The sequence below is a fragment of the Betta splendens genome, chromosome 6 (assembly GCF_900634795.4).
Source record: "Betta splendens chromosome 6, fBetSpl5.4, whole genome shotgun sequence".
NCBI classification, from domain to species: Eukaryota; Metazoa; Chordata; class Actinopteri; order Anabantiformes; family Osphronemidae; genus Betta; species Betta splendens.
In genome coordinates, this window is record NC_040886.2 from 8,908,862 (window position 1) to 8,929,717 (window position 20,856).

Sequence of the window (20,856 nt, forward strand, 5' to 3'; positions counted from 1 at the left end):
CCAGACTGTGTTTCTGTGGAATTCAATCGATCAAATATAAGGATATAGTATGATGCCATCAGAGGTTGGTTGTTTTAACTGGGGTTATTTGACAGAAAAATAATTTCAAAATTACATCATCATAGGATGAGTAATCAATAAATACAATGTTTACGGCATAATATTCTCGTTCGGGCCAGTGGCGCAATGGATAACGCGTCTGACTACGGATCAGAAGATTCTAGGTTCGACTCCTGGCTGGCTCGTCTAAACATTTTCTATTTTATTTCCAAAACCTCTGACATACAGATTGCTACTACGCATAGTTTATACTGGAAAACATTCAATCACATATATGGTCCCGCAGTATTTACGGCAACTACGACTTACGCAAATCAAGAGCTTTCACAAACCTATACTGTTTTGACGTCTAGCGTTGAATTCTGCTGGCACTGGACCTAAAAGAAACATTGAGAAAGACCTGCACAGAAGGAGCGTTTTTTTTCTTTAGCATCCATGTGCAGACAACGAAATAACTTTATTTGGGGTATTTATTGAATGGTTGAATATTATATTGTAATACATTCTTTTATACAATCAAAATGTGCTGTCCACGCATAATGTCACACCCAAATGCTGAACATGTAAGTATGTTAACTACGACGGAATAAGGAATCTACTACGCGCTGTACGCCGTGACGTCAGAATAAATGTTTCTGCCCATGCTCGCGAGGACAGGCGATTATCAGGCAGACTGCAGCTGACAGATGTGTGCTAGTGATGTAATGTTGCCTGTTTGGTGATCACGGATGGCTGTTTGTGCCAGGCTCTGCGGAGTGGGTCAGTCGCGGAGGTGCCGGAGGCGACAGTCGCATAACCAACAGGATCCGGGCAGCGACTCCGACATGGACGAGGAGGAAGAGGAGCAGATCGTGGCCCAGAGGCAGATCGACGTCGGCGGGGGCTCGAAAAGCGGCAAGGCAGCCGCAGCCGCGGCCGCGGCCGCGGCTGCGGGGCCGAGTGACGCTTGCGAATGTGGCGGCGGGCATGTCAACAGAGGAGGCTGCCTGGGCTGCACGCGCCGGGGACCTCTGCAGCCGCGGTCGCTGTCGGAACTACCGCCGGAGCTCCTGGTCGAAATATTCTCCCTGCTCCCCGGGACAGCGCTAGCGGACGTCGCCCTCGTCTGCAAGAAATTCAGGCACATTCTCAGCACCGAGACCATCTGGAGGAGACGATGTGTGGCAGGTAAAGATGACGAAGGGGTGTGACGGGAATATCATTTCATGGCACGGTCGCACAACAATGCCAGATGTAATGTTGACTGGGGCCCAGCGGTCACGATTCTGCGGAAATGGGCTCATCGAAAAGCATTGCTATTGATCTCCGCCATCAGGGACATTAACCGAGTGCTGTGTTTTTAGTCACTGTTGTAATAATACAGCAAAGTCTCCAGGTCATATTAGGCCCGTGTCAGCCATTCGCTGTTGCAGGGCCGGACCCAGGCCTTCAGTGGGCTTTAGCAGCCCCAACCCGCCACCACCACCTCCACCACCTCATGCCGGAAGCCAGGTTATTTAGCCGGGTTTTGTGCGTGTGTTATGTGCCAGTGTAAAACATATTTAAATTATCAAAATAGGAATATCATAAGCATATTACTAATTACATATTGTTTACAATAATATGTAAAATAATGCGTTTAGATATGAAAATAACTAAAAAAAGATCCAATACTGCCACAAAGCTTTATTGAAACACTGATTGGTCTGGAAATGCCAGGAATTGTATACAAAACTCTAATGGTAAACACATGTATAACAATGTCTATCCTTTCTTACTGTAGCACAGCATTTGTTTGTGAACTGGTGCGTACTTAATAGTCAAACTACAACTAACAAACCAGATATTCACAGAATGCTACATTACCATAGTTAGGTGTGGTGCAGTATCACTACGTGACGGTGACGTACGTGCTTCTGTGACAGGCTCTTCTGCCACATACTGTGCATGTTTTTAAGGAGTAATGTTATCACTGTGTCTTTGTGTTATGAATTCATGTGTTTTCTCTCTGCAGAGTTTGGCATGAAGGAGGATCTGAGAAAGTTGGAAGTCAAAGGGTTTTCTAGCCGTGATCTATATGTTAAACGTGAGTTTAATGGCTTAATAAGCAATTAATTATCCGTTCAACAAGTCCAGCTTTTCTGTTTTTTTCCCTGTTTGTGTATGTCGGTTCCACATAGATTCATGTTATTTGGACAGCGTGGCAAACGTCTGCCAAATGTTTATATAAATAAGCGTGACTTAAAAAAAACTGTTGATATTTCAACCTCATATAAATATTTCAATTCATTTTCTCCATCTGTTCCATATTTGTTTATAAGCCAGATATAGAGATTGTTTTAACAACCAGTAGTCCCACCTGGCACAATGACAACACCTGTTGGAGAATATTTTTGGCACACTTTTTTCAGTGGCGCGCTGATTTAGACTGAGCTCACTTTAGTGTGTGGGAGCTGTACACATGGCTTGTGTTGTGCCTGTCCAGGTGTGAACCCACGGGTGAAGTCTGGGCGCTTTATGAAGCTCCTGCCGGACTACGAACACATGGACTATAAAGACGTGTACACACACTGTATGTACATGGCTGCAGCATGAGGGCATGTGTGTGCAGGACTCCTATTGGTGTAGTTTATCTAAAAGACTGCAGCAGAGTAAAACACCCTATTTGAACAGTAAACGTGGTAATAACTGTTCTGCACTATAACTGTTCTGCACTGTCCTTCATTATGCGTGGGTAATGCAGTGTGCTTTTTGTGGATGCTTAGACAAGGATTCTAACACTTTTCAGATCCTGACATTAAATAAAGCATTTACACCTCTTGTTTGTGGAAGATGGGACCTGTGGTGTAATGCTGCGCTCTTCTGTTGCAGTGCTCCACCCATATAGACATATTTTGGGCTTATGGCAGCCCGACATTGGTCCTTATGGCGGCTTGCTCAATGTTGTGGTAAGTTCAATTCAATTCAATTTAAATACCTTGTTTAATGTTTTGCAGGTTCTGCGGGTAAACTAGAAGTTTTTTTTCTTTAGGTGGACGGGCTCTTCATCATTGGCTGGATGTATTTGCCACCTCACGACCCCCGTGTGGAGGATCCCATGAGGAGACGGCCACTCTTCCGTATTCACATGTGGGAGAGCAACAAGGCCACTGTGGAGTGCATGTATGGACATAAAGGCCCCCACAAAGGAGACATACAGGTAAGGGCTCACACTTCATGAAGCTACTCTATGCACCAAAAGATATATACAATAAATGATTTTAATTTCATTTGAGTTTAGTATTTTATCAAAGTATGTAATCCATTCATATGTGTCACATTCTGTTATTCTTAGACTGTGAAGAAGGATGAGTTTTCAACTAAATGTAACCAGACTGATTTTCACCGCATGCCAGGAGGCAGACAGGAGGTGGGTCAAGTCGGACGCCCCATGTGTTTCATGCTCAACCTGTTGATTAATCAGTCATATTTTATTATCTTATAATGCATGTGTCCCGCACTAGCATCTTAGTTCAAATGTGCATCTGTGTGTGTAGGAGTTCAGGACATGGTTGGATGAAGAATGGGGCCGGACGCTTGAAGAAATCTTTCATGAGCACATGCAGGAGCTCATCCTGATGAAGTTCATTTACACAAGTCAATATGAGTATGAATCTCTTGTTTGTCACATGTCAGTGAGTTTAAAGCCGCTAGGACTGTTGTTGAAACTGTTCAGATTTGTGAAGGTGCAGCTTCGTTAGCATATTTTAACAAAGGGAGGGAGGAAGCTGTGGATTTCATGCGCTTTGCGTTGTCTTTTGTTTTCACAGTAACTGTTTGACATACCGGAGGATCTACCTGCCTCCCGCCACGCCGTCTGACCTGCTGCAGGCGGGCCTCTTCAAAGGCACTTACGGCAGTCATGGTTTAGAGATTGTTATGCTCAGTTTCCATGGCACATCTGCGAAAGCCACTAAGCTCACTGTAAGTGGATTTAAAGTCACTATTGGAGGCTGTGCTTGTCTTAAAAAGAATCTCTGTCTTAGCAGCTCTATAGTTGTAGCATGTTTGACTCACATTCATGTATCCCTTCCTGCAGGGAGACCCCAACGTTCCTGCTGGTCAACTCACTCTGGACGTTGACCTGAGGCGGCCTGTCGTCCTTCCCGACTTGGAGCAGCAACGCAAAATTGAGGAGCTTTCCCGGCTGGTGATGGGGGTACACGAGGAGGTGCAGAGGGAGGCAGAGGAACAGGCTAAGGGCTCTTCTGCCGCAGAGGACACCCGCAGTGGTCCCTGCGAGGCTGAAGGGACGGAGGCAGACCACGGTGCCTGCTCAGACGGCTCCCAGCCTGGCACCAGCACCAATCCGCCTGAAGGCCAGCCGTTTGTGCTACCCCTCGGGGTCATGGCTCGCAACGAGGTGTACCCCCGCACCTGCAGTAAATGGTAAAAACTCAGCTTAAAGGATGGAAGGAACATGCATGAAGTAATACCATGTAATGGTAGTAGAACCTGTGCCTGTTTTTATATTTTTTGTGAGTTATTGCTTTGTGAGCATAGAATCCACTGATACTGATCAATTGCTAAACTGATGTTTCTCCATTTCAGCTTCTATGGAACGGGCCTCATCGCTGGACACGGCTTCACAAGCCCCGAGCGCACCCCAGGCCTCTTTGTGCTGTTTGACAAGGACCGTTTCGGTTTCATCTGGCTGGAGTTGAAGTCTTTCAGCCTGTACAGTCGTCTGACGGACCATCTAGCGCACGCTCACGCCCCGAACATGGAGCGTTTCGAGGCCATGCTGCAGAACATGCAGTCCTGGACATCCTGATGCACCAAGCTTTAAGTCTGTCCCATAGTACAGTGCATAACGGCCACTATCACACACGAATCACCTCATCCACTGAAAACATTACGTCACGTTAGATCATGACCTTAGCTCTCCTGATGCAACCTTTATTTGTTTGCCCTTTAGTTTTTTTCAGTTAAGCTAAGCTAGTTATGTCACTCTGACACAGCACATTTGCTTCTGTTACCACACGTGTTCTCATTTATCAGCTCACCTCAGTGTGACCTCAATCCAGCATGATAAGAAGGTCATGAAAGTTTAATTTATTTATTTATTTATTCCCTCCAGGACAAAAGGAGCGATATACGTGCCTCTGATTCTAAAACCATGTCTGTACTTGGTAGTGCTTGAAAAAGATGAAAGTGTCTAATGTATTCTACTATATAGTATTTTTATTATTTCAGTGCCCAATATATTGATGTGCATGCGATATTTCATTTAGATCTAATCACACTACTCACACTTATTATTAAACATAATTTGTTTTTTTTTTTAATATATGAAACTTTTTAGGAAGACAGCATCTCAGGTGTTTTTCTCTTTGCCACAAGTCAGTGAAAAGTATTTCTGTGCATAGCAAAATGTATTGGGTTACATTTATTTTGTTAATTTGTCCTATAGAAATACTGTGCTGTTTAGTTTTACAGCTGGGTAATTTTCTAACCACTGACCTGAAAAGACTTGCTGTCTTATCAACCACTGTAACTAGGTTTGGGCAAACACTGCCCATTGAACGTTAAGTCATATTTTTTCAGTGATATGCTTTGGCTCGTTGTCCCCCACACCTAAAAAACTATTATATAAGCTGGAACGATGTATTGCAATAGAATAACATAACCTATACATAAGCTGGATTTAATCATAGTATCAAAGTGATACAGTTTGTGTGCTTGTGTAATTATGGTCTGTTACATGTCTTACCTTTTGAAATGCATTGCATTTGTTTCTTTTATGGCTGACACATTTGCCTGGCTTCCTTATCTGCAGAGTGAATTCCCTCTTTATTTCCGACTTCAATCCAGGCTGCTCAAAGCTCTCAAACTACGTGTCTGTTACGACTCCTTATGGCCTGATGGTGATGCCCAGTAGCTTTCTTACTCCAAGTGCACTTTTCTGGGCAGTATAGTGAATCATTCAAAGCCACTGGCCAGCACTTTTCTATCAGACTTAAGCTTTACTAGCAGAAAATGTCTGCTAAAGCATGATTTGGTTGATTCTGTCTGATCTTAATTATCTCCTCTTATTTTGAATTATTTTACCTTCTACCTGTCTTTTATGTGTCAGCACTCTGATCCCAGCTAATGAATGATTTGCCTTTCAAAAGTGTCGCTTTGTACTGTTTTCAATGCCATATGCTAGATTTTGTGAACAACTAAAATTGACCTATTGAACTGCTAACATCAGACTTCAGGGAGCTTTTCAGCTTAAGCGCTCTTCTCAGTAATAAAAAACTAATAAGTTGATTAATGTTTCTCTTACTTTTGTTTATTTTAATGTTACGCTTTCGTTATGCTTCATATTCCTGCAGTACAATAAAACATGTGCCAGCTGTTTCCTATTAGTGTACTGTAAGTGGGAGAAGTTTTACTTTTGTAGATGTAATACCTGACACAAAATAGTGTAGCTATATTATTGTTAAATAATAGTTCTTCATAAATGTTCACTTATGATGGCCATATTTGAGACCACTACTCCAGTGTGTGCTCCTTCTCTCTGTGTATGTCTGAAAATGAGCAGTGAAACAATACTGATTGCTTTAAAAAAAGCTTTAACCTAAATTCATTTTATATTAGACTCCAAATTATTAAGAACCGATCAGTCAATAAATATAGGAGCGTCAAATGAATAGAAGTAGATTAAATCATTTTGAAACAATCTTTTTCAAATCATTTTTTTTGACTGATTTGTACTTAATGCTGACATTAACACCAGAGTGATGGACCAGAGAACTGGGAGGTGACTGCTCTACAGCTCGCTGCGCTCCATCTTCTCCATATGTTGCCGGATCATTTCTGGAAGCATCTGAGTCATGAAGACAAAGCGGCTCTTCTTCAGATGCTGACGGGTGACCTGCTGCTTCAAACCAATGGCCAGGTAGTCTTCTCCTGCTCCATACTGTGGCCAGTGAGCAAGACCGTCACCATTAGGAGACCTGCACACACAAACAAGCTGTAAACACAGCAACCTGGTGTATGTGATGACTTCCTGTCCACAGAGCAGTGATTCCTACCCTGTACGGGCAAAGTTCCCCCAGTAGCTCATCATGGTTTTGCTTAACTCTTCCTCCTCTTCAGTACATGAGTCTAAAATTATAAATATTAGGTGAAGCATTCTGAAGGACCTTTAAATTCAACCTACATATCTGCTGTAGAAATATAGTTAAAATATTGCCATTACCAGATAGCTTGACATGAGTAGTTGTGAAACAGAATCCAAACACTGTAAAAAGTTCATCTGCATGATCAGTCCCAACAAAGCTCGGCCTTTTCTTCTGCAGGTGTCTGGGAGGATGCTGGTACTCATACAGGTAAACAGCAGCACCTGCGTCTGTACACAAAAACATAGTATACACATTCTTTACGTGTATTTTTAAATGTATGTTCATAATAATATCTACAAGTACCTCTGTGGGCATTGGCCGTCTTAATGGCTGGAACAGTAAACAAAATGTCTCCTAGCAGCTCAGTGAAGCCGTCTCTGTTCTTAACATGATTGTCACCAGTTCCAATATATTCATCTATTATCAAATCTCGGATGGCCACATGTTTGGGCTAGAAAAAACATTTGATACATCTGTTAGAGACGCTTAAGTATAAATAAGCAAAGTAAAACTCTAACATGAGAAAGTGACTGTCTTACATCAGAAAATAACATGGACAGCATGTTTGCGATGTGCTCTCGATCCATTCCCTCTGTCCAGTTTGGAGGCGCAAAGAACTACAAAAAGACACAACTTGTAATAACAACTTATAATATAATGACTAAGGCAATTCACATTCACACTTACACCTGCTAGTGTCCACCCTCCTTCATCATCATTCACACCGGTCATAAATGGAACAGTGAGAAGTTCATGTTCACGGAACAGCTCCTCCACAGGTTTTGTCAGGAAGTGTCCGTCAACATGTAAAGAAAGCTTAAGATTTTCCTTAAGAGCAGAAAAATGTTTAAAAATGTTAGGAGTGGCACTGTAAAAGTAGTTCTTCCACGAGCTTCTAGCAATTTTTTTTCTCACCTTCCCAATGGTCACAATAGTGTCAGTGTCCAGGTTTCTAATACAATCAGCGATCTTCTTTGTACTGTCATGGCTACAACCAGATACATTTGCCACAATCTGAGAACGAATACAACAAATGCATCTTCACAATTTAAAAAAACAATCAGGTTTTGACATTCAATTTACTGTGAAATAAGCAATAATAAGTACCTGCATCAGTATTAGAGGATCATTTGACACAATTGCATCCATGGCAGCAGTTCCACTCTCAGCAATGGCACGATGGAACAACCCATGAGACAACGGTGAGAGAAGCTGTGGATTCAAGCAACAGAAAAAGTGGTTTAGTGGAGAATCTAAGAAAATATGGGTTCATATTAAATGTTTCACCTGCACATGAAGTCTTACCAGTAAGGACACACTCACTCCACCTGCAGACTCTCCAAATATAGTGACTAAACCTGGATCTCCACCAAAGCTGTGAATGTGCTGCTGGATCCACCTCAGAGCTTGTACCTGGTCCAGCAAACCAACGTTTCCAGGCATGTGTTGATCTCCAGTGCTGAATCAAATACACAGTTACACTCTAACAGGTCACAGTAACACCAGCTGATCACAGGAATGATTATTTTACTGCATTATATGAATTAAAGTTATTATGGTATAGTCATCCTAATAAGAGTCAATGAGTTGGGTCATTTTACCTGAGAAATCCCAGAATTCCTAAGCGATACTGGATCAAAACCACAACCACATCCTGATAAGCAGCCAGTGCAGATCCATCAAACATAGAAGCTGAACCCAAAGTAAACCCTCCCCCATGGATCCAAACCATGACCTGATAAATACATAAACAAATAATAATAATATACAATAATAAATAAATTCATCCATTATTCACACACACTCAAACTGTCTTGTTGATAAATATTATACAAATTATTTTTAACAAAAGCATCATTAAAAAATTTGCAGTGAAAGGTTCTTACTGTGAGTTTGGCATCATGAGCTCTGTTTGCAGGCGTGTAAATGTTGAGGTAGAGACAGTCTTCGGAAATATCTGGGACGTCTGCCAAAATGCCACCAAGTTTTTCAAGGATGTCAATTATGTGCTGTTTGTGTTGAATACACCTGAAAAAAAAACAGAGCATTTGGTTCAGTTGCTGTTGGACATGGTTCTTATGTGTGAATCGATGGATGCTGTGGATGGATGTCTCACATGGGCGGCTGCTGGGTGGCATCTTTCACTCCTTCCCATCCCTCTACAGGTTGAGGTGCAGCCAGTCTCAGAGCAGGACCTACAGGGGGCTTGGCAAAGGGGACCCCCAGGTAGGCATGGACCCCAGTCTCCTTCCCCTTAACACTGACGTACTGACCTCTCAGACTCCCCAGCTCAGTGTGCACTTCAGGTGCTGTCAGGACATTAGAGCGGTGTCAGTATCACGTTGTTTAGACACTTCTATGCAGTTAAAAGAGTCATTTTTAATATTGCTATTTTGAAGGAGGAAAGCTGCTAGCACTTAACCCTTAAAGTAAGCATTTAAGGCTCATTTCCTGATTCTTCATTTATTTTACAAATTTAAAATGTTCTCAATGCCCTTCAAATGTGCAGGGACACACTTTAACCTATTTTAAAGTCTTTTGTGGGTTGTCCAGGTCCAGAAGGTTTTGCATTAACCTGCAGGTGGGAGTGTTTGCTTTTTGAATAAAGAGCAGAGAGCGTTCCATTCAAAGCCATGACTCCTTTAGTCTGGGGCATCATCCTTGAGAAGACTTACCAAATTATTTCTTAAAAGTAGATTTTTATTGATTTTCTGTGCACCACTCTGACAAACATTATGGTAGTAGGTTGCAACTATCTACAGGGTTAATGCTCGTGTTTCATTAACGCATGTCTTGTCCCATGTGTTGCAGAGCTACTCCCTCTTTGTTTCCTTTTGACCTAGTTAACACGTGAGCAGTAAGGGATGGACTTTAACATATATTTTAAAGAGTGAAAAAAGTGTCGTAAACAATGTGACCCACTGCTACTGGGTAGGAATCCACTTTAACTGCGTTTAACGTCAAATTAAACAGAATACAATGTTTACCTTAGAAACGTATTTCATTCTACGCTTTTCACGTCTCATTTATTTCAAGATAATTGGATACTAAATGCACAGTGATTCCCGTTGACTAGTTATTAAAACTGTAATAACGAATAATTACCGTAAATATCATGTAAATAATCATAATCATATAATCATATCATATATAAAATTATAAAGTGATCGTGAAACTCATTTCAAACCTTTGGGTTCTGCAGGTATTTACAGTACTTACCATGTAGGTCTGCGGCCGCGCAGAGGAACAACACAGATGCTACATTAAAAAAAGTTAGTTTTACACCTAACGTCATGGTCGTCTTCGCGTAAGTAAAGACAACGTCGCCACCTTTGAATCCTTCCGCTAACAACTGTAGACCAGGTACTGACGTTGCGCGGAGGTTTGACACCGCAGCGAGGTAACGAGCAAGAACGGACCGTGAACGCCTCCTCACTCCCACCTGTTCCACTAATCACCGTAACTCAAGACGTTTTTTCTCCGTGCGACCAAAGAATGACATCAACTTTGTTTTCTGGGAAACAACGTAGTTCAAGCCAGACGCCTGAAGTTCAGTTGCGCAATTTTTCTGTTATTACGTTATTGCTGCTTCCTGCGCCGGGTTTATTAGACAAAAGAAGCAACGAAGAGACACGTTAAGACCTACTGAAACCGCATTACGTAATACAAATGAGTGAATCAGGTTTTACCGCAAAACAAAGTTCAAAATGTTTTAAGAAAGGCCCCTAATGACATGATTAATAAAATTATTATAAAATAAATTATATTTGTGATGAAGATGCTTCTGTTGTACATTACCTCCGTATGACCTTAGCGTCATCTTTATTCTAAGACTTAGTGAGATGGGTCAATTTATCTGAGACATCCTAGAAGCAATACTAGATCAAAACCACAAGCACATCCTGGTAAGCAGCCAGTGCAGATCCATCATATATAGAAGCAGAACCCATAGCAAACCCTCCACCATGGAGCCAAATCATGACCTGATTTTTGTTTTTTTTTCAAAAAACAAAAATCACCTATTCACTTCAATCTGACTGTCTGTAACTGAATGTGATACTGTAATTGGGTTTGTGGTGAGAATACCTTTTCATTCTGTTTGTAAATATTTTACCTCCATTATTCACATAATGAGCGGCACGGTGGTGCAGTGGGTAGCACTGACAGGGTCAGGGTACCTCTCTGTGTGGAGTTTGCATGTTCTCCCTGTGTCTGTGGGGAGAACATGTTGTTTAGAAAGAAGCCAAGTCACTATGTTACAGGATGAGTTAGATTTAACCCTCCAGTATAAAACCGTTTGTTTCATCAGTTGCATAACTACCTACTGATTTCACTGACGGCTGCCCCTACATTTTCACAGGGTCACATCTAATCTGTACAGTCTCTGAACTTAGATGAAGGTTTTGGTTCAAATGTAAAAAGAGATGTAGGACTACATCATTTCCATTTAATCACATAGACTATTCTGATTACACATATGGTAGTTCTCCTGCGTCGGCATTTGTGAATGAAACATCACAACAATAAGACTAAATGTTGCAATCAGCTTTAAATACAGACTAGTTTAATTAGAGCAGGAGACAAAGCATCATAGGTATTTACAGACTCACCATGTGTGTCTGCAGTCACACAGAGGTAAAACACAGACGCTAGACAGAAAAGTTTGGTTCCCACTGAACTTCATGGTCGACATTCTGGACTGTGCAAAATCAAAAGGTCTATTCCCAAACCTTCCTCCACCAAATACATATTCAACTAATGATGACTCAGCAGATTTTTTTATAGGTAATGGCCACGCCACTTCCACATGTCCTAGTCAGTGTGACAAAGGTTTACTGTGGTTAGTTTTGCTCAATGCTGATAGAGGGCTGATCGGCTCAGACTGAAAACATAAATACTTAGTCTACAACGACTTCATGTTGTTATTTGACTTTGACTTAAAAAGCTTTAATCATTTATACTCTTCTCAGCAAACCATTATTAGTTTATCATGAAACCAATACTTAACAACAATGTTCTGCCACAAAATGCCCATTCCCATACCACATGTGATCACATTTTCATTTTATGCACATCATTGGCCATGTTATAACATTTAAAACAATTTTCATTGAGTTGATACAGCTCCTGCTTTTGGGGAGATGCTGATGTCTTGGCCAGGCCAGTGGGGGGGGGGATACTTGTTGCTGAGGTGTGAGGTTGTTGCTTTTTTTTCTATGATTACACAGGACATTCATATCTAGCTGCTGGTCCTGCCACTTGGGACCTGCAGCACTCACTATCAATAATGCTTCATGTAGATATTATCCTGAGTCTGTAATTAAGATTTGATTTTAGTTGTTGGAGTTCAAAAAACACCAACCATACAGAAAAAAACACCCATACATTTAATTTTAATTGACATTAACACCAAGGTGATGGGCCAGAGAGCTGGGAGGTGACAGCTCTACAGCTCGCTACGCTCCATCTCCTCCTTAAGTTGCTGGATCTTCATTGGAAGCGTCTGAGTCATGAAGACAAAGCGGTTCTTCTTCAGATGCTGACGGGTGACCTGCTGCTTCAAACCAATGGCCAGGTAGTCTTCTCCTGCTCCATACTGTGGCCAGCGAGCAAGACCGTCACCATTAGGAGACCTGCACACACACACAAGCTGTAAACACAGCAACCTGGTGTCCATGTATGTGATGACTTCCTGTCCACAGAGCAGTGATTCCTACCCTGTACGGGCAAAGTTCCCCCAGTAGCTCATCATGGTTTTGCTTAACTCTTCCTCCTCTTTAGGACATGGGTCTCAAATAATAATGAGAATGAGTTTAAACAATCTGCAGGACTCTCAAATACAACCTAGAAACAAGCCTGTGAATGGTTTGTAGAATGTAATTACCAGATAGTTTGACATGAGTAGTTGTGAAACAGAATCCAAACACTGTGAAAAGTTCATCTCCGTGATCAGTCCCAACAAAGCTCGGCCTTTTCTTCTGCAGGAGTGTGGGAGGATGCTGGTATTCATACAGGTAAACAGCACCACCTGCATCTGTACACAAACACAATGTAAAAATATTCTTTATGTGTATTTTTAAATGTATGTTCATAATAAGATCTACGAGTACCTCTGTGGGCATTGGCCGTCTTAATGGCTGGAATAGTAAACAAAATGTCTCCAATCATCTCAGTGAACCCGTCTCTGTTCTTCACGCGATCTTCACCAGTTCCAATATATTCATCTATTATGAAATCTCTGACAACTGCATGTTTGGGCTTAAGGAAAATATAAAAGACATCTGTCAGAGAAGCTTGAGTATAAACAACCAAACTATAACTGTCACTGTTTGATTGACTTACATCAGAAAAGAAAACAGACAGTGCATTTGTGATCTGCTCTCGATCCATTCCCTCTGTCCAGTTTTGAAGATGAAAAAACTAAAGGAAGATACAAATGTAATGAACATTTCAAACACACACAAAGGTTCTCCAGCAAAACAAATCCCATTAACACTTACATCTGCAATCAGCCATCCTGCTTCATCATCATTCACACCGGTCATGAATGGAACAGTGAGAAGTTCATGTCCACGGAACAGCTCCTCCACAGGTTTTGTCAGGAAGTGTCCGTCAACAGTAATAGATGGAATCAAATTATCATCCTTGGGAAAACAAATGTTTAAAAAGGTTAACACAAAGAAACAGGATATTGCACACAAATGTGACATGAAACGCTCACGTTCACCTGATCAGTATCAGAAGTCAGTATCAGTCACTCTCTCACCTTCCCAATGGTCACAATAGTGTCAATATCCAGGTTTCTAATACAATCAGCGATCTTCTCTGTGCTTTCATGGCTACAACCAGATGCATTTGCCACCATCTAAAATCAACCATGAGAACCACATCTTAAGAACTTACAAAGAAAAAAAAAACAGCGGATGTGATGTTTTCATGAACAACAGACCAGAATATGGACTGGATTAAGTCTTAAGTGTCAGTTGAAAGAAAACGTAAAAGCAGATCTTATGTATGAAGCCTTACAGTATGTATTTACTCTCCTAAAATCAGTGAATAATAGCAATAATAATTATTATTAAATATTAATTTAACCTGCATCATTGGTAATGCGTTATTTGACACAAATGCATCTATGGCAGCAGTTCCACTCTCAGCAATGGCACGATGGAACAACCCATGCGACAACGGGGAGAGAAGCTGTGGATTCAAGCAACAGAGAAAGTGGTTCAGTGAAGAGTCTAAGAAAATATGTGAGTTCATTTTAAATGTTTCATCTGCACATGAAGCCTTACCAACAAGGACACACTGATCCCACCTGCAGACTCTCCAAATACAGTGACTAAACCTGGATCTCCACCAAAGTTGTGAATGTGCTGCTGGATCCACCTCAGAGCTTGTACCTGGTCCAGCAAACCAACGTTTCCAGGCATGTGTTGATCTCCAGTGCTGAATCAAACACACAGTTACACTCTAACAGGTCACCAGCTGATCATCATAGGCGATCATCATCATCTTTATTGTAATACGACTTATTGAGTTGGTCATCTTACCTGAGAAATCCCAGAATTCCTAAGCGATACTGGATCAAAACCACAACCACATCCTGGTAAGCAGCCAGTGCAGATCCATCATACATAGAAGCTGAACCCGTAGCAAATCCTCCACCATGGATCCAAACCATGACCTGATTTTTTCACAAATTTCAAACAACATTTTCCAGTTATTATGTCTAGAATCACCTCATTACTTCAGTCTGACTGAAATCTGTAACTGAATATATATACTGAAAATACTGTAATTGGGTTTCTCGTGAAAATACCCTTTCATTCTAGTTATACATATTTTACGTCCATTATTCACATCATCTTTATGATTTTATAAGAATCAAACAAACTGTCATTGAAAGGTTCTTACTGGGAGTTTGGCATCATGAGCTCTGTTTGCAGGCGTGTAAATGTTGAGGTAGAGACAGTCTTCGGAAATGTCTGGAATGACTTGCAACACAACTCCAAGCTCATTAGACAAGTCTACAACAATCTGTCTATTTTGAGCACACCTGGAAAAGAGAAAATGTAATAAATTCCTGTTGAATGTGGTTCTTGTGTGTAGAATAGATGGATGCTGTGGATGGATGTCTCACATGGGCGGCTGCTGGGTGGCATCTTTCACTCCTTCCCATCCCTCTACAGGTTGAGGTGCAGCCAGTCTCAGAGCAGGACCTACAGGGGGCTTGGCAAAGGGGACCCCCAGGTAGGCATGGACCCCAGTCTCCTTCCCCTTAACACTGACATACTGACCTCTCAGACGCCCCAGCTCAGTGTGCACTTCAGGTGCTGTCAGGACATTAGAGCGGTGTCAGAAGACACTTCTATGCAATTAGATTCCATATTGCTATTATGGAGGAGGAAAAAGGCTTCATTGATTGTACAGATTCAACATGTTCTCAATGCCCCTCAAATGTGCAGGGACACACTTTGTCCTATTTTAAAGTCCTTTTTCGGGTTTTCCAGGTTCAGAAGGTTCTGCATTAACCTGCAGGTGGGACTGTTTGCTTTTTGAATAAAGAGCAGTTCCATTCAAAGCCATGGCTCCCTTAGTCTGGGGCAACGTCCTTAAAAAGACTAACCAAATTTTTTTTAAAAGTAGATTTTTATTGATTTTCCGCGCACCACTATGACAAACATTATGGTAGTAGGTTGTACCTGTCTACAGGGTTAATGCTGGTGTTTCATGTCTTGTCCCATGTGTTGCAGAGCTACTCCCTCTTTGTTTCACTTTGACCTAGTTAACAGTTAAGCAGCAACGGATAGACTTTAACATATATTTAAAATAGTGAATAAGGTACTGTAAATAATGTGACCCACTGCTACTGGGTGTTAATCCGCCTCAACTGCGTTTTAACGTCAAATTAAACAGAATACAATGTTTACTTTAGGAACGTATTTCATTTTACGCTTTTCACGTCTAATTTATTTCAAGATAATTTGATACTAAACGCAAAGTGATTTACAGGTATTTACAGTACTTACCATGTAGGTCTGCGGCCGCGCAGAGAAACAACACAGATGCTACAATAAAAAAAATTAGCTTTACACCTAACGTCATGGTCGTCTTCTTGTAAGTAAAGACAACGTCGCCACCTTTGAATCCTTCCGCTATAAACTGTACACCAGGTACTGACGCTGGGCGGAGATTTGACACCGCAGCGAGGTAACGAGCAAGAACGGACCGTGAACGCCTCCTCACTCCCACCTGTTCCAATAATCGCCGTAACTCAAGCATTTTTTTGCTTTGTGCGATCAAGTAATGATATTAACTTAGTTTTCTTGAAAACAACGTGTTTCTATTCCGTTGCCGTTAAAGTTTAGTTGCGCAATTTTTCTGTTATTACGTTATTGCTGCTTCCTGCGCCCCGGGTTTATTGGACAAAAGTAAAAATAAAGTGACATAATAAGATCTACTGAAACCGTATTACGTAATGCTAATTAGTGAAGCAGGTTTTACAGCAGTTCAAAGTGCTATTAAAAAGTCCCTAATGACATGATTATTAAATTACGTTTGTGATAAAGATGCTTTTCTTATACATTACCTAAAATTTTCATTTTTATTAATAGTGATGAATAAGACATCATAATTTAATGACTTGTAATAACTTAAAAACTTAATAATTTTATTCTCCATTAAAATAAATATTATTGAGGGATATTATTGTGCGAAATGATAGTGCTATTGTCATTTGAGATACGATTTTATATTTTCTCTTAGACTGCTTTAGTATCTAGTGACAGTGTTGAACATGACTTGAAACTTAGTTTTAGGTTTAAAATGCTACTGTAAAATGAGTTTGTCCCATCAAGTCAACTTCCTTCTGCTGCACTCTCATTTCAACCGCTTTAAAAATCTAAGTATAATTCTTGAAAAGAACTGTGGTGCAAATTTCATGCAATAATTGGTGGTTTGTTTAAATTATAAAAATCACAACAAAAGTGTTTAAACTGTATCTGGCTTGTTTGTGCTTAATGCTGATATTAACAACAAAGTGATGGGACAGCGAGCTATGAGGTGACTGCTCTACAGCTCACTGCGCTCTGTCTTCTCCTCATGTTGCTTGATCTTCTCTGGAAGCGTCTGAGTCATGAAGACAAAGCGGTTCTTCTTCAGATGCTGACGAGTGACCTGCTGCTTCAAACCAATGGCCAGGTAGTCTTCTCCTGCTCCATACTGTGGCCAGTGAGCAAGACCGTCACCATTAGGAGACCTGCACACACACACAAGCTGTAAACACAGCAACCTGGTGTATGTGATGACTTCCTGTCCACAGAGCAGTGATTCCTACCCTGTACGGGCAAAGTTCCCCCAGTAGCTCATCATGGTTTTGCTTAACTCTTCCTCCTCTTCAGTACATGGGTCTAAAATAATAAAGGTGAGGTGAAACTTTTAACAGGACTTTCAAATACAACCTACATATCAGTTGGTAAGACAGGCTTTATATTTTGCAATTACCAGATAGTTTGACATGAGCGCTGAAGCAACATCCAAACACTGTAAAAAGTTCGTCTCCATGATCAGCCCCAACAAAGTTTGGTCTTTTTTTCTGCAGGAATTTGGGAGGATGCTGGTACTCATACATGTAAACATCAGCACCTACATCTGTAGCACAGAAACACATGGTAAATTTATTCTTTATGTGTATTTTTAATGTATGTTCATAATAATATGTATTTGTTTATACAAATACCTCTGTGGGCATTGACCGTCTTAATGGCTGGAATAGTAAACAAAATATCTCCAACCATCTCAGTGAAGCCGTCTCTGTTCTTCACACGATCTTCACCAGTTCCAATATATTCATCTGTTATCAAATCTATGGGAACTGCATGTTTGGGCTTGAGGAAAATATAAAACACATCTGTCAGAGAAGCTCGAGTGTAAGCAACCAAACTACAACTGTCACTGTTGGATTGACTTACATCAGGAAAGAAAACAGACAGTGTCTTTGTGATCTGCTCTCGATCCATTCCCTCTGTCCAGTTTTGAAGACCAAAAATCTAAAGGGAGATACAAATGTAACAACCATTTCAAACACACACAGGTTCTCCACCAAAACAATTTCCATTAACACTTACATCTGCAAGTATCCATCCTGCTTCATCATCATTCACACCGGTCATGAATGGAACAGTGAGAACTTCATGTTCACGGAACAGCTCCTCCACAGGTTTTGTCAGGAAGTGTCCGTCAACGTTTATAGAAGGTATCAAATAAACATCCTTAGGAAAATAAATGTTTAAAAGGAGTTAACACAAAGAAACAGCATATTGCACACAAATGTGACATGAAATGCTCATGTTCACCTTATTTCATAAAGTCAGTATCAGTCACTCTCTCACCTTCCCAATGGTTACAATAGAGTCAATATCCAGGCGTCTGAAACAATCAGCGATTTTCTCTGTGCTTTCATGGTTACAACCAGATGCATTTGCCACAATCTGACAAAAGGCATGAAGGATGCAACTTGAGAATTTAGAATGAAAAAAAACATGCTGATGTGATGTTTTTATACACAGGACACTAGCATGTTGAATAAAATAAGTTGAAAGGACCTATCCAGTATAAAATGTATTAGTGTGCTATTACTACCGTTCTATAATATGTGAATAATAATAATAACTATTCATATTAAATTTTTAATAACTTAACCTGCATCATTGGTAAAGGGTTATTTGACACATATGCATCCATGGCAGCAGTTCCACTCTCAGCAATGGCACGATGGAACAACCCATGAGACAACGGTGAGAGAAGCTGTGGATTCAAGCAATAGAGAAAGTGGTTTAGTGGGTTCAAATATGGGAAAAGAAAATATAGGTTTATTTCAAATGTTTCATCTGCACATGAAGTCTTACCAGCAAGGACACACTGATCCCACCTGCAGACTCTCCAAATACAGTGACTAAACCTGGATCTCCACCAAAGTTGTGAATGTGCTGCTGGATCCACCTCAGAGCTTGTACCTGGTCCAGCAAACCAACGTTTCCAGGCATGTGTTGATCTCCAGTGCTGAATCAAATACACAGTTACAGTACACTCTAGCAGGTCGCAGTAACACCAGCTGATCACAGAACCATGGTTGATAAATGTTCACATTAGTATCATCATTAACATTTAGTGAGTTGGGTCATTTTACCTGAGAAATCCCAGAAGTCCTAAGCGATACTGGATCAAAACCACAACCACATCCTGGTAAGCAGCCAGTGCAGATCCATCATACATAGAAGCTGATTCAAAAGCGAATCCTCCTCCATGGATCCAAACCATGACCTGATTTTTTCACAAATTTCAAACAACATTTTTTGTTCATTCTATCTGGGATCTACTCATCACTTCAACTTGACTGAAGTCTTTAACTGAATGTGAAATTTAGGTTTTTGGTGAAAATCCCTTTTCATCATAGTTACAAGTCTTTTACCTCCATTATTTACACCATCATTATAAATTCCTGTGAAACAACCAAACTGTCAGTGAAAGGTTCTTACTGGGAGTTTGGCATCATGAGCCCTGTTTGCAGGAGTGTAAATGTTGAGGTAGAGACAGTCTTCGGAAACGTCTGGAACATCTGGGAACATGCCACCAAACCTTTCAAGAATATCTAATACTTGCTGTTTGTGTTGAACACACCTGAAAAACAGAGCATTTGGTTCAGTTACTGTTGGACATGGTTCCTGTGAGTAGAATCGATGGATGCTGTGGATGGATGTCTCACATGGGCGGCTGCTGGGTGGCATCTTTCACTCCTTCCCATCCCTCTACAGGTTGAGGTGCAGCCAGTCTCAGAGCAGGACCTACAGGGGGCTTGGCAAAGGGGACCCCCAGGTAGGCATGGACCCCAGTCTCCTTCCCCTTAACACTGACGTACTGACCTCTCAGACTCCCCAGCTCAGTGTGCACTTCAGGGGCTGTCAGGACATTAGAGCTGAGTCAGAATAACAGTGTAGCACATCAGTTACATTACCTACTGTAATTTGGGTAAATTCACTAAATGAATCTATCATTCTAACATATTTTTAAATTGGATCTCATGTGGTGAGAAGGTGGGTCACTGTGTTACAGGATGAATTAGTTGTAGCATCTAGTTTAAAACACTTCTCTTCGGTTGCATAACTACCAACCGATCTCACTTTGACATAGAAAACATAGTTATGTAATGTGGCGGCTGCACTTTTTTTAAAGGGTAACATGTAATCTGTACAATCTCTGAAATTATATGAAGTTCAAAGGTTCAAAGTTTAATCTGCAAATTTAATGCCACATTTAGTCACATAGACTTTTCTGATTACACATATGATAGTTCTCGGGATGAGTGAATGACAACTAACTGTTGCACTCAGCTTCACATGGAGTCTAGTTGGTTTAGAGCAGGACACAAAGCATCACAGGTATTTACAGACTCACCATGTAGGTCTGCAGCCACACAGAGGAAAAACACAGCTGCTACAATGAGTAAAGTTTGTTTCCCACTGAACTTCATGGTCGACGTCCTGGACTGTGCAAAGAAAAAACAACTCTTCAAAGCCTTCCCACAACAAACCTATAATCAACTAACAATGATTGGCCACACCACTCCCACATGTCCTAGTCAGTGTGACAAAGGTTTAATCAGATT

General features: G+C 41.0%; 2 protein-coding genes and 1 non-coding gene across 5 annotated transcripts; 2 read left to right on the forward strand and 1 right to left on the reverse strand.

The window, feature by feature from the left end:
* The first annotated feature begins 172 nt into the window (after nt 1–172).
* On the forward strand, nt 173–245 carry trnar-acg (transfer RNA arginine (anticodon ACG)). Its single transcript has one exon. It is a non-coding gene; the product is annotated as a tRNA-Arg (tRNA).
* Nucleotides 246–568: 323 nt separating this feature from the next.
* On the forward strand, nt 569–6,333 carry fbxo31 (F-box protein 31). Of its 2 annotated transcripts, XM_029152774.3 has the most exons (10): nt 569–1,227; nt 2,054–2,125; nt 2,525–2,611; nt 2,911–2,987; nt 3,071–3,238; nt 3,374–3,448; nt 3,576–3,685; nt 3,849–4,002; nt 4,118–4,467; nt 4,630–6,333. In XM_029152774.3, exons 1-10 carry the CDS (start codon nt 789–791, stop codon nt 4,850–4,852), a joined length of 1,755 nt encoding a protein of 584 aa, XP_029008607.1. In that variant the 5' UTR covers nt 569–788; the 3' UTR covers nt 4,853–6,333. The 2 variants fall into 2 exon arrangements, with proteins under 2 accessions (XP_029008607.1, XP_029008608.1); XM_029152775.3 differs by lacking the exon at nt 2,525–2,611 and having other exon boundaries at nt 577–1,227.
* A 288-nt stretch (nt 6,334–6,621) lies between these two features.
* ces2b (carboxylesterase 2b) lies at nt 6,622–20,802 on the reverse strand. 2 transcript variants are annotated; one of them, XM_055509767.1, is made up of 25 exons: nt 20,646–20,801; nt 19,957–20,149; nt 19,730–19,871; nt 19,381–19,514; nt 19,100–19,253; nt 18,894–18,998; nt 18,584–18,682; nt 18,320–18,463; nt 18,164–18,241; nt 17,932–18,079; nt 17,697–17,843; nt 17,530–17,602; nt 17,276–17,451; nt 15,334–15,526; nt 15,108–15,249; nt 8,792–8,925; nt 8,496–8,649; nt 8,298–8,402; nt 8,106–8,204; nt 7,878–8,018; nt 7,730–7,807; nt 7,494–7,641; nt 7,268–7,417; nt 7,101–7,173; nt 6,622–7,022 (listed from the first exon to the last, which is right to left on the reverse strand). In XM_055509767.1, exons 1-25 carry the CDS (start codon nt 20,719–20,721, stop codon nt 6,836–6,838), a joined length of 3,273 nt encoding a protein of 1,090 aa, XP_055365742.1. In that variant the 5' UTR covers nt 20,722–20,801; the 3' UTR covers nt 6,622–6,835. The 2 variants fall into 2 exon arrangements, with proteins under 2 accessions (XP_055365742.1, XP_055365741.1); XM_055509766.1 differs by lacking the exons at nt 6,622–7,022; nt 7,101–7,173; nt 7,268–7,417; ... (5 more) ...; nt 8,496–8,649; nt 8,792–8,925 and adding exons at nt 11,738–12,823; nt 12,908–12,980; nt 13,075–13,224; ... (5 more) ...; nt 14,486–14,639; nt 14,744–14,877 and having other exon boundaries at nt 20,646–20,802.
* Nucleotides 20,803–20,856: the final 54 nt, after the last annotated feature.